The 13,008-nt window shown below is 36.4% G+C and overlaps 1 protein-coding gene across 1 annotated transcript; it reads left to right on the plus strand.

Annotated features, from left to right (window-relative positions):
- Positions 1-2,035: 2,035 nt before the first annotated feature.
- Positions 2,036-11,719, plus strand: LOC124211251 (RRP12-like protein). Its single transcript, XM_046610115.2, has 23 exons — positions 2,036-2,295; positions 2,954-3,128; positions 3,336-3,462; positions 3,643-3,825; positions 4,050-4,209; positions 4,317-4,495; positions 4,580-4,815; positions 4,992-5,159; positions 5,282-5,390; positions 5,569-5,733; positions 5,881-6,002; positions 6,067-6,199; positions 6,743-6,979; positions 7,057-7,283; positions 8,130-8,253; positions 8,376-8,661; positions 8,747-8,904; positions 8,976-9,244; positions 9,364-9,527; positions 9,638-9,811; positions 10,585-10,701; positions 10,934-11,093; positions 11,211-11,719. Exons 1-23 carry the CDS (start codon positions 2,160-2,162, stop codon positions 11,323-11,325), a joined length of 3,924 nt encoding a protein of 1,307 aa, XP_046466071.1. The 5' UTR covers positions 2,036-2,159; the 3' UTR covers positions 11,326-11,719.
- The last annotated feature ends 1,289 nt before the right edge of the window (positions 11,720-13,008 follow it).

A 13,008-nucleotide genomic window follows, 5' to 3' on the forward strand; every position in this document is an offset into this window, starting at 1 on the left:
AATTATTCTACTGAAAGTCAAGCACGTTGTGATCGTGAATGAGCCTATCCATGCAGCTAAGACATCGAGGATTTGTCCAACAATTGTTACCGCCACGCCACGTGACAGAGGAATCCCAGGGAAATACCCATAACCTAACACATGCAAACTCACCAACGTTGCCGAGAAATGGAAAAGTTACTCGGAAGTCTCTGCTTAAATCTGTGAAAAACAAAACAGAACACTTGCATTAATTTAGCAAATTGGCTTTTCAGTCTTGAAAATAATTATTACTGTTGTCCAGTCTCATATTTATGCATTGCATGTTATGCGAGAACAAAAGTTGGGCTTTAAATGCACCACCTTGAATTATCAATTAATAATTAAAACAAGTATTGTTACCTCGACTCTGGCTGCTCCAAATCTTTACATGTAGCACTTCTTGTAGCATCTCAAGTTTATTGGTGAAGCGACGCACTTTCACATAATTCAGATCTTCACTAATCTCTTATAATCCAAAAATCCACACCGCAATAACACTCGATCCTACACTCACTTTTCGTGCTGTAGCTGTCCGTTTGAATCGACTGAATAAACTTGCTAACAATGCAACTGCGCATTTACCGAAAATCAGCCAAAATAATAGTAAAATTGACACACGTCGCACAGAGACAAAAATCGACATCACTGAAATCCAAAGTTACACAAAACAACTCGAGTTTTCGAGACACTAAATTCACCTTCAACGGTCGTAGGACTTTTTTATTTCAATAACTCGATTTTTCCTCAGGCTAGACGCTGCTTCTTGTGTATTATTCACAGATGAGTATGGTGCAAGTACACTGATGGAATAATGCGGTCTGAATGTTGAACTGGCACTGACAACAAGTTATTCCGCTCCGATTGCTCGAAAACGACTGATGCCGCACAGCGCTCAGAAGATAGTTAAATGAGTTCTGTGAAGGACGGAAGATACCAATACTCCTCCCTCCCCCCTCCAACTCTGATGCTCTTCCCACGGAGTGGGGGTAGCTGCACGCGCCTGCCTAGCTGTTTTTCCCCTCTCGTGGCCCCCACCCTATGAGTAGACGAACGGAGAATTAATATCTTCTGTCCTTTAGAGAACCGATTCAAATCCGTCCACGGGACACTTGCACCCTTGCTTACGCTCTATTTTATACATATATCTGTATCGTCCCAATGGTCGGATGAAATCACCACGTAAACAACGGGCAACGCGATCAAATATTTCGAGCATTGCTGTAAGATGCGACGTCAGGCGAAGTATAAATTCTCTGACCACTTACGGATATTCCTTGAATGGGATTTTATCAACTTTTCAATTTCCAACGTCGTCCTTATTTGATTTCCTCCTCAATTCATCGTTTTCACCGTTTGTTCACACTCTCAATTAAGGATCCCAGATTTCTCAATTCCTAGGATAAAAACAGAGATAAAAATGAAAATGAGAACTACTGACTTAAAGACGTGATTTAAGCTCGCGCCATTTTGCCGTTGCTTCGGTACCCATTTTCATGGGAGTTTTTCTGTCGTCAACTGCGTGTCGCTGCTGCGTCCATTTAACGCCCGTGAAAATCCAGCTAAAGAATGTTTGCGTTTCTATTTTAGTTTCTCTAGTGCTCTTGATGCTCTCTGTACAGACAATGCCGACCTGCACTGTCGCTGTGTTAGGGAATTTTTCGCGCCGGAAGCTCATTTGGAATACAACCAGGGTCGCCTAACTTCACGGCAATGACACAATGTCAATAGTGTGAACGGGTGTCATGTTGGTCATGTCCTGCCCCTTGACACTCACCACTGCTCGTATACTAAACAAATTGTACGCGTTTTGCCCCCGTTTTTTAGTTCCTCTACGTGGCGCTAGTAGACTTCTGACACGCTTGCTGCCCTCGCTGACCGCGCGCAAGCTCGTCAGACAACTACTAGCGCCACTAGTGGTGGAGATTGGCGCCAGAATCGAGGGACATTTTGCGAACCACTTTTAGCAGCTTGTGTCAGGGGGCTGGTCATGTCCATAGACGCCAATGCCATAGGGCATAGACATAGGCTCACAGAACACCGTTCACGCACGTGCACGTGTATCTTTAAAAACATAACCAACCTTATTCGCACTCTGTATTTTTATTTTTTGTTTACTGAGAGTAAGTAATAATCTAAAAATGGGAAAAATAAAGCCAAGATTGGGTAGCCGTAAAAAAGCCAAAAGATGGCCTAAGGGACAAAGTTCCAGTTCAAATCCTGAAACCAAACAACACCGGGATCAAGCGCGAACCAGATTCTTTCAAGAAAATTTTGGTAAGTGCTCTTATAAATTTTTCCGTTCAACTGTCATCCAGGCTTGGAACATTAAATTCTGTATATGTGAGATTCTCGAAATTTTTTCGAAATTTTCTCACAGCGTTTCGTCTTACAAGAATATTTAAAAAAATTTAGGTTATAACGTAAACTATAATGCATTTTCGAGAGGTTGACCAGACCTTCTTGCAATCAGACGCAAACTAATAGAAAATCGTACTTGAATGATTCGTTGTAACTAGTATGATGTCATTTGAATTCAATTTACGTATTTTGAATTCATGAAGTCACCTGAAAAATGTATGGAATCAGATGAATATCTACAAAATCATTTGAATTGAATTTAATTTAATTCCAGTCTTCTGAGTACAATTCAAACGTTTTAAATTTGATTTAAATCTTCCTAGTTCAGTTAAATCAAGCCTTATGAGTTCAATTTCTCCCTTTCGTGTTCAATTCAAGAATGTTTACCTTAAATGCATTCCTTTGAAATTGTGAAATTATTTACTGCATTTCAAGTCTTGAAATCCGATTTTTGCTCAATTCCCGAATGGTTGACCCATCGTCTAGGCAAAACAACTAATATTTAGTAACCATGCTGAAAAAAAACTGTTATTCAGAATGTTATCGCATGCTTTATTACAAATTTTTTATCAAGGTCCTGGCGGTCTAACCTCAGATGCTCTTCATAAGCATGATGCTATACAAGGCACACATCAAAATATACAAAATATTGAAATTGATGACGATGATGAGACGCAAGCAACAACTATTAAAACTTTCAACACATTTGCCAGCGATTGGAGTAGCTGTTCGAACATTTCTTTCAGCAGGTAAATGTAGTTTAATTCTGAGTGGCTCACTTCAAACATGATATTTTTACCTTCTATATACCTATTCTTTTCTTCTTACTCCACTTCATCATCATCATCTGCAAAATGTTCAATTTTCCACACCCATTTTCAATTAAAATTGAAAAGAGATATGTTCTCGTATGAGATTTTGGAAGCGCATGTTTGTAACATTTTTCCACTTTGCAGATTCTTGAGTGGGTTTCAAGCTAGTTCAGCCATGCATAAGGAAATGTTGGCAGTTTTAGCTGCAGTCACCGAGGTCATAAAACAAAACGGAGGAACCGAATCTTCTACTGAATATTACGCAGCATTGGTAAGATTCTAAAATATGAATAAAACAAGAATTTTTTTGTGCTCTTATTTCTTCGAATGCTTAAATTAGTATAATACAAAATTTTACCCCAAGTAATTGTTAGTGACCATTAAAACATTCGCACAATAATACAATGAATACACGAGCAGTGACAGTTTAAAATATTTTCATTATAAACAGATGACAACACTAGAAGCAACAGAGACTGAGGAATCAGTGGCAGCCGTATTATCACTGTTGGGAATGGGTTTGAAGACAGTTCCAATAAGTGTCCTTAGACTGCAGTTTAGCAAAGCTAGCCAAACCTTTCTTCAAGTATTGGAGAAGTATGCGACTAGCGAGAATTTTCTGATCCAGCGAACAGTATGTTACATCAGTAATCAGTAATAGGGATATTGTTTCACTCATATTTCTGAGAGTTAGTGTATATGAAATTTGCTGGAAATTTTTTTAAACTACTTTTCACCTTTTCTTAAATTTTTATATGGACAAGATGGTCCACTCATTTCCAAGATTCACTTTAACTTCGATTAAGTCTTTCAAATTTATGCACTATTGCCAACATCTGTACTTGAACGATTTTACAGTGCATTGGATGTCTTTCCATATTATTGAGATCTCAGGAAGCCGCAGTTTGGTCAAGTTCGTCAACCGTGCGAATACTTGACGCAATACTAGTGTTTACAGTTCACTCCAAACCAAAATTGCGAAAGGCTGCTCAACATGCAGTATGTTCAATCCTCAAAGGTGAGATCATGAATTTAAACAGTTTTTTTTTTTCAAAATTCACTGAATATTGTAATAGAGTTGTGGACAGAATTTGAACAAAAACTTGACATTCAACAATTATGCAGGAAGCCATATAATGAAGAACGACAATCCACCTGCATATCATCCTGCTGCGTCTCAAGTTGCAAAACATTGTCTGGTTCAGCTGGAAATGGCCAGTCAACCAGGTGGAATTACAGCAACTCTGCATGTCCTGACTATGCTGAAAGAAATCATGCATCAGCTCCCCAAATCCCACGTTAAGGTATTATACTCGACATATCTGTAATTGATAGTTTGCCAGACAGGATAATCCCGGCAATATTTTGAACCATTATTTTTATTATAGGTTATTTGTGAAGAACTGCTCAAAATAATGACGATGAATAATTTGCTCTTCACTTCTTGCTGTCTACAAGCCTTCCACAGTTTGTTTATATCGAAACCTTTGGAAACAACATTACCACCTACCTTAAATGCTCAGATCATCAATGCTCTGTACGATTATCAGCCAGCGCCTGGAGACACACAGCCGACTTTAGCGTGGCTTGCCGTAATGCAAGAAGCACATTGCAACCTCGTTCAGTGAGTGACAATCATTGTGATTCTGATAGATTCATTTATTCTGCCATTGTAAATACCTTATTGAATTTTGTAATACTTACAATTACTAAAATTTAGGTCATATGAAGATAATTTGTATTCATAAATAGCAACGAGTTTAACAATTGACTATTGCATGATTATTTTTCAACTTCCAGAAATTCATTGCAACTATGTGCAGCAAATTTACCCAGAATTTTGGAAAAGTGTACAGAACTTTGGTTGTCTGATAGGACTGAGGTATTGAGTGGTGCATCACACACTATTAAAACACTTTTACAAGATTGCGTTGCGCCTTTGTGCAAATACGAAGAAGGTGAAAAAAAGTAAGTACTATGTCAGGTAATTAATTCTTTCTCCAAGATATATGCTACATTTTAAGCTGTCTGTGCAAGTAGCTCATAAGGAATTCATTTATTCATTCTCTTTGGATCTTCATCTCTAATAGGTACAAGACTGCGATATCTAAATCAATTCATATAATTCAGCAAGGAATGAAGTACCAATATCACTCTGCGTGGCATCACGTTCTCCACTTGCTTGCCATTATTTTCCAGGTAATGAACATATTTCAGATTTAAAATGGATTCAAGATTATTTGTAAAAAATATAATAGAGTATTAGCATCGTTTCTAAACAAAGTTTGGTCTCAATTATCGAGACAAAATCTGAAATTGTATCTAAACGATGTAATAATACCACAGTTGTAAACCATCTCTTCCTGTTCTCACACAGATTGCAGGCAAAACCTGTCAGGATCAATTGTTGGAAATATTAGTCGCGCTCGCAGAACTGAGGGATTCGTATAAATTTTCATACAATTCCGAAGTCGAGTATGCCGTTGGAGCTGCTGTTCAGTCCATGGGTCCTGAAATTGTTCTGAACACAATTCCGCTACAGGTAAATCATAATTTTTAACCTATGAAAAGTTGTGTGTAAGAATTTGTTCTTATGCTTTAAATTGACTTTGGATCAGATAAGCAAACTCAGTTATGTGACTTGTAATTCGAATTCACTTGTGGCACTGTCATTTGTGAATTTTTACAGACTTCCACAGATACCATAGATTTGAACAGAAGTTGGCTCTTGCCAACGCTGAAGGAGAACATCGTTCAAGCCCCACTTTCCTATTTTGTGAAGTCATTACTACCGCTGGCTACAATGTGCGAGTAAGTGTTTGATATATATATATTAATCCAGATGCTAGATAATATTTCATGTACTTGAATTCAGGCAGAAATCAGTTGCTCTGAAGTCCATGAATGATGGAATTGGCTCTCACAGTTATCAGCTGTTGACATCGCAGATTTGGGCTTTGCTTCCAAATTTCTGCAACAACCCAGGTGATACGAAAGACAGTTTCAAGGTAAAAATCGTCTTACTTAGTCTATGTAATTTGAAAACACTATTATAGTAATTTGTGTGTTTGTTTTGGTTGATCAAAGTTACTGGAAGACATTTTACTTCCATGTTCAATAACTCAATGAAAAAAAACCGTAAGACATATTTGAATAAAAAATATTTGACCAAAACAGTTCAAACCTGAAATTGACTGTCTAGAATTGAAAAAAAATTTAGTGTGCTCTGTGCAACACTGAAGTCGACGTTCATTTTGCAAATTTGACTCATTTCGTTTCAAGGAGACATAACTGTAGAAAAATACTAATGTAGATCAAATCTGCAAAAATTATCTTAAAGCTAATGCTTCAAGCTCCAAAATGGTTTTTGGAACATCTATTTACATGCATTTGTCGTTAAGTTATGCAAATTAGAAATTACATGTTTTTTCAATTAAGAATTGGTGGCGTGTCGATTTTTGTGTTCAGTATATTTTACTACATGACAAAACTTCTCGTTCTGCAGCAAATTGAGTATTCTTGACGATAGCTAATGAATTTTGCTATTGCAGAGCATTGCTAGAATCTTGGGAATTGCTATAAGTGAGCGAAAAGATCTGAGGTTATCAGTTATGGCATCGATACGAAAACTTATAACCAGAGCAACTGATGATGGCAACAAAGGAGACATTGAGGAGTTGGCGAAATTCGCCAAAAACTTTCTTCCTTTGCTATTCAACCTTTATACAAGTAAACCAAACGGTTCTGACGAAGAAGGTCAACGTCTTGCAGCACTAGAAACTATCAAGGTCGATTAATGGCTTAATCACTTATTTGTGTGAATTCCCTTTGTGTTCTATTTAACATGTATTTTTTTTTTCTACAGATATATTTGACAATAAGTAGTAAAGAATTAGCAGCTGAACTTTTCGATCGCGCATTGGAACGGATGCAGTCTTCTGATACCGATCGCTTCGTAAAAGAGAGTATATTGGATTTAATCAGGGTATTGGCTTGCCATACAGATGGTGCCAGACTCCTGGCTGTTTACAAAGAGTTCGTTCCTGTACTTACAGATACTAAGAACCCAAAGGAACAGAAAAAAGCGTACAGGTGATTTCCCTCTCAGCTTTTAAGCTCAGATTATTTATATTATTTACTGGTTAGTTTTCAGCTTCCACTTAAAAAATTTATACACAGTAAAAAAAATCCTTGAAGGATTTCTCTCAAATCCAATTTTACCAGGTCGCTCTTGAAATTCGATGTTTTACCCCCATTTAAATAACATGACGAAGATGTCATCTAGGAAGAAAAAAATTTTCAACACTTAGGCGCTTTTAATAATAAGGACTTGATCCTGGAAGCATTTTGTAAAGAGATAAAGTTTATACAACAGTGTCTACTAAACCTAATCCGCAGGAAAAGCTGTTTAAAAATGATAAAACCTCGATAATAAATATTATGTACAAATTCGTTTTTCAATGCTTCTAGTCTAAACTATTTTTAATGCAGGAATTTAATTTGCTCTAATATCCTTCCACTATCAAGTCTGTATCATCACATGCTTAGTAATGACCAGAAACAAGTGGGTAATTTGACTTTCATAGGCCATCTTTCTTTATAAGAACTTTCTGCTGGGATGCAATTGGAGCACATAAAATCATTATTAAGTAAAAAATTTTTTACTTAATGTTTGTATTCGCATAACTCGAAAACTACACGATGTATCAGATCCAAAATTATTCAGTTTTGATTTAAGGAAAGTCATGACGATAAGAATCCAAAATCATCCAAATTCGTTAATTCAATCTCCAGATATTATCGTATAAATAATTGACCTCAACCTGTAAGTGGTTGGAGGCGGAGTTGTTGTTCAGGTGGAAGCAAAGACGAAAAGATTTTGCTTCCAAATGCAATAAACTAATCCACACTTACCTAATGTATTCAATGCTACTTCAGATTTTTAGAAGAAATATGTAGCAGCGAAAAAGAGGCCTGTAAAGAGTTCATCCAACAGAACAGACACGGCATTCAAAAAATGCTCCTGAAATCTCTGTCTTCTACTGTCGCAAGCAGCAAAGGGGTGTGTATCTTGTTTAGTTATTTATTATAATGAAAAATTTCGAACAACATCGAGTTTTTTGATTCATGCAGAAATAAAATTGCTCTTAGTGGAAATAATTAATTGAAATTATGCTCATCCAGGCTCGTCTTCGATGTTTGGAACATCTTGTTAAATCCCAACCTCAATTGGATCAGACAAAACTTCTGAGATCCATAGTACCTGAAGCTGTGCTGTGCCTCAAGGAAGTGAACGAAAGATGTCGAGCATCTGCGTACCAGCTGCTAAACACTATTGCTGAGCAGCTACTTCAAACGACAAAAAATCTTGAGAAGTATATCGAAATGTTGGTCGCAGGTCTTGCTGGCACTCCAACACTCTGCAGTGCAACTTTGCTCGCACTGGCCTCCGTAACTTACAATTACAATGGTTAGAATTGCTTGTCAATCCATCAGTTTCACCTCTATGACTCTGGTGTTAGAATATAGCTATCCTTTAATCAATGTTTCTGCAGGCGCACTGGGATTGGAGACCGTCAAAGAGATAGTGAAACATGCTTGCGTTTTATTGACTTCGCCAACCAGGGAAATTGCACTATCCGCCATTTCCTACATCAAGGTGTATCTCACTATCATGCCCTCGCCAACGGTTGCACCAATGTTGCCCACAATCGTAAGCAATGACATGAAAGTTTTTAACGTAATGATGAAAGTTGTTCAAGACTCAATAGGAAAATGTTTTAGGTGACGGCTCTATGCGATATGACTGATGATTGTCAGAGACATTTTCGTCAAAAATTTCGTGACGTGCTTGTTAAATTGATAAGGAAGTATGGAGCTGATCTGATAATGGGATTGGTCAAACCAACGGCCACAGTCATGCTCAAGAGAATTAAAAATTTGAAAAAGATACAAGCAAAGAAGCAAAAGATGAAAGATCAAAAAAAATCAGAAACCGGAAGTAAAGATGGTGTGGATGATGAGGAATTCAATGTCAAAGCCAGGCCGAAAACGTAAGCTGGTGGAAACTACTTGTTACAGTATTTCACAAACATAAGATGAAACTAACCATGAAGTTCTGAAATTAAGTTTGCCAAAATGCAATATGGAAAAGCGTTTGTCTTTCTTTCAGTGTTGAAGAAATTCTGGCAGATAGCGATGACGATTTTGTAGATACAGAGACAGATGAGGGAGTGCGAGGTCGAAAACAGAAGCTAAAGAAAAAGGCATGGATTCACGAAAGCGAGGAGAATATTGTCGACTTCGTGGATGCTGGTGCTGCTAAAAATATTACTGGTTGGTACAGTGTTTTCGACTATGCAATTTAGTATTATCTAGGCGAAATTATAAAAATTAATATGTATTGTTAAGGTAATGCCTTACCCTGATCTTTAATTATTTTTCAGCAACGCAACCTGGAGCTTTGGACTCCACTCAGTCGATTAGAAAAAAGAAAGAGGGTGGTTTTAAAACGGATGAAAAAGGTCGTTTGATCATCAAAGATGATGACAGCGATGGCGAAATGGAGATAAAACCGAAAAAGTTACCCTTTCTGGGTAGTGATTCTGAAAAGAACAGTGGTAAGGGATTCTTGTTTAGACAAAAACAATTAGTATATGCTAAATTTTATTTACCCGGTTACTTTGGTGTCAATAATTCTCAGAAAATCCTGATATTATTTTAAATTTCTCAGTAATATACCATGTTTTCTGATAGTTGTGAGAAAAGTTTTGCATTATTTCTAAAAAGTTTAAATTATTCTGATAATGTATGATGGATTCCAAGAAGTTAAAAATTTTCTGAACTTTTTTTTTCTATCGAAAATATGAAAAACTCCTAGTTTCGCCTTTCTGACTACTTTTCATAAAGTCTGATTAGAGATGACATTTTGATAAATTCCTAGAGAAGAATTATCTTTTACTAGAACTTCATTTTGTATCATGCATCTAAAAAAAAATCAGAGTTCTGGTATTTTGTGAGGTTACCTCTTTATGGAAATCTGGAATAGATTTATAAGAGAAATTAGAAAATTTTTAAGGTAAACACATCCGCGATATGTCTGTGAAAGAATATTTTTAATAAAACTGAAATCGTGAGGTCTTTCCGTAAAACTACTGAAGTCGATTTTCTACATAGAAATCAAAATATTTCTGCACGATTCCTGGAAGTTGTGAGAATTGGTCAGAAATTTTTCAGAAAAACTGAGAAACCGTCAAAAATTCATATACAAAGTAAATACCTAGAAATTTTTAGTAATAAAAAAATCGGTACTTATCTACTGAGGAAGATATCGGCAAAACCTTTGCGACATTTTTTTTGAGACTATAAAGAAATCATGAGGTGGTTGTTTCAGATGACGAAGACACGAAATCTACTGTATCAGCAGCGAAGACTGGTCGAAAACGGAGACTTAGCGGTAGTTTGGACGGTATAAGTATGCGATCGGATCGCCCTGCGTCAAAATATCAAGGTACTTCACATTATATTTGCTTTAGAATAATTTTCATGAGAAATTTGATTCGCGAACATTTAGAAATACTTATTTCTATCTGTTGTTCTCATCACAATTTACCGTGCGCAATTTCCAAACGGTAGAACCTGCTTTTCCCAATCAGAAAAATATAGGTATAGCAATTTTCAGTTCCGCAGATTTAAAGGTCTTATCGTATCAAATAACGGATTTAAATTTTTCTCATTTATAGCTGGTGGATCAGGTATCCATAGGCAGATTACTAAAAATACACCGAAAAATAATCCCGGCAGTGAGTATTCTGCCCAAAAAGCAAGGGGTGACATCAAAAAGAAGGGAAAACCAGATCCTTACGCTTACGTGCCTTTAACCCGTTCGGCACTGAATAAACGGTCAGTAATAATAAACAAATCACAATAGTGATTACTGTCATAAATATTAATACCATTTTTAATTTTTACATTGCTGGGCTCTATCAATACTAACAGAAAAAATACTCTTGATTTTAGTAAGAAGATGAAAAATGCCGGAAGATTTAAGAACATCATATCAGGTGCTAAGAAAGGCGCAAATGTTGGACGGAAGAATAGAGACAAACCTCGCAAAGGAGTTGGCAGAAAATAATTATCAAGGTTGATACTAGAGAAGGATCTCGTAGCGAAAGTACGATGGATTATCAAATATTTCTTTGGTAGTATTGAACGTGTATTTGGAATGTTACAGCTGTGCTCTTTGCCATGTACAACCGGTTGCCCCGTATAATCGTTGTATAAGGCATAATTAGACAATTCTTATACAGCTGATATTTTAATTGGTTCTGTATTACAGTCGTTTAATATATGTTTCCTTGCGGTTTCCCTCATTGTAACTGATAACAGAATTTTACTGTACAATGGTGATATTTATATGTAAACAAAGAGTTGCAATTCACTCATATGTATGTAACATATGAACTAAACAATGATATACATACAAATAATATGTTGTTACTTGTGTTAAATAAATTAATTTGTTTATATTAGAGTGTGATGCTTTGTGGAAAATATTCATCTTCTTCGTGTATTGGGCATATTTTAATGATACACGAAATTAGTGGACCACATTATAGATAATAAATTGAAGGGGATAATTTCGAAATGGTTCGATAGATTTTTTGATAGACATTTCCGAAGGACATTTCTGCGACAAGTGATATCGCGTGACATCAAAATGAAGGTTGGAGAATAACGGCAGATCAAATGTAGTCGGAACTTCAGTGACTTTCCATTAGAAGATTGATTGGTTAATCGTACCATGCTCCAGAAATCATTTGTGAGTTCCTAGAGACCTGATTAATGGAAGAGGATTCCGCGATATCGATTCTCGATAAACAGTTTTGTAATAATAAATTCAGAAGAATTTCGCTTGTAATTTTGCAAGAAAAAAAGATTGCGCATAATCGTTAGTGACTAGAAATTGACGGCTCAAACGGTGCAGCAAAAAATGTCAAAAATCTTGTCATGTTGTCGCAGCTGTTGATCCAATGATGTTCTAGATGATTGTTTTTAGTTTCTGAGAGTCCAATTAGTTGGAAAAGAGTCCTGCAAATTAATTCTGTCGAAAAAATGTTTGCATTACATTTTGAAAAACGTTAAAATGGAGTTACGTAGACGCTATATTACCATATTTTTTCGAGAAATTGCGGTTGTGCGTAGTCTAAAATTGCTAAAAGCAATGGATCACACATCACAGCCTACATAAAACTGAAAAATTCCTACAGTCTGTTGTCCTCGCAGCTGTTGACCCCACGAAGTTTTGGCTCGAGTTCTAGTTATTTTTTACGAGTTCCTAAGCATCCAATTAGTTAGGGTCATAGAAATCGATTCTGAGACAAAAAAAAACGAAGGCTTATGCCTTTGGATGTTTATAGCCAAATTTAAGCTGATTGTGAAAAATGCTAGAAACGATTGATTCTGACTGTAACGATGTTAATTTTGAGAGGTAAAACGATTGCACGTAGTCCCAAGTCGCCGCGATTAGCCGATCCGAGAATACAGCTCAAAAACGGTACATTTCTGTCCTATTTTTCCAGCTGCTAGTCCAACGATGCTCAGATTGTTTCTTTTGAGTTTCTGAGGGGCCAGTTATCGAAAAGAAGAAATAAATTATCTACAATCCTACGAATCGACTCTGAGCCGCAAAGTTATTTTGTATATAATATAAAGATCACCAGAAAATCTATTCCTCCTTCAACATTCTCATTCATAACATATCTTCACTTCCTTACATGAAAATTGGTGAAAAAAGTTTCATATAATATTATGCCTC

Source organism: Neodiprion pinetum, chromosome 2 (genome assembly GCF_021155775.2).
Source record: "Neodiprion pinetum isolate iyNeoPine1 chromosome 2, iyNeoPine1.2, whole genome shotgun sequence".
NCBI lineage: Eukaryota > Metazoa > Arthropoda > Insecta > Hymenoptera > Diprionidae > Neodiprion > Neodiprion pinetum.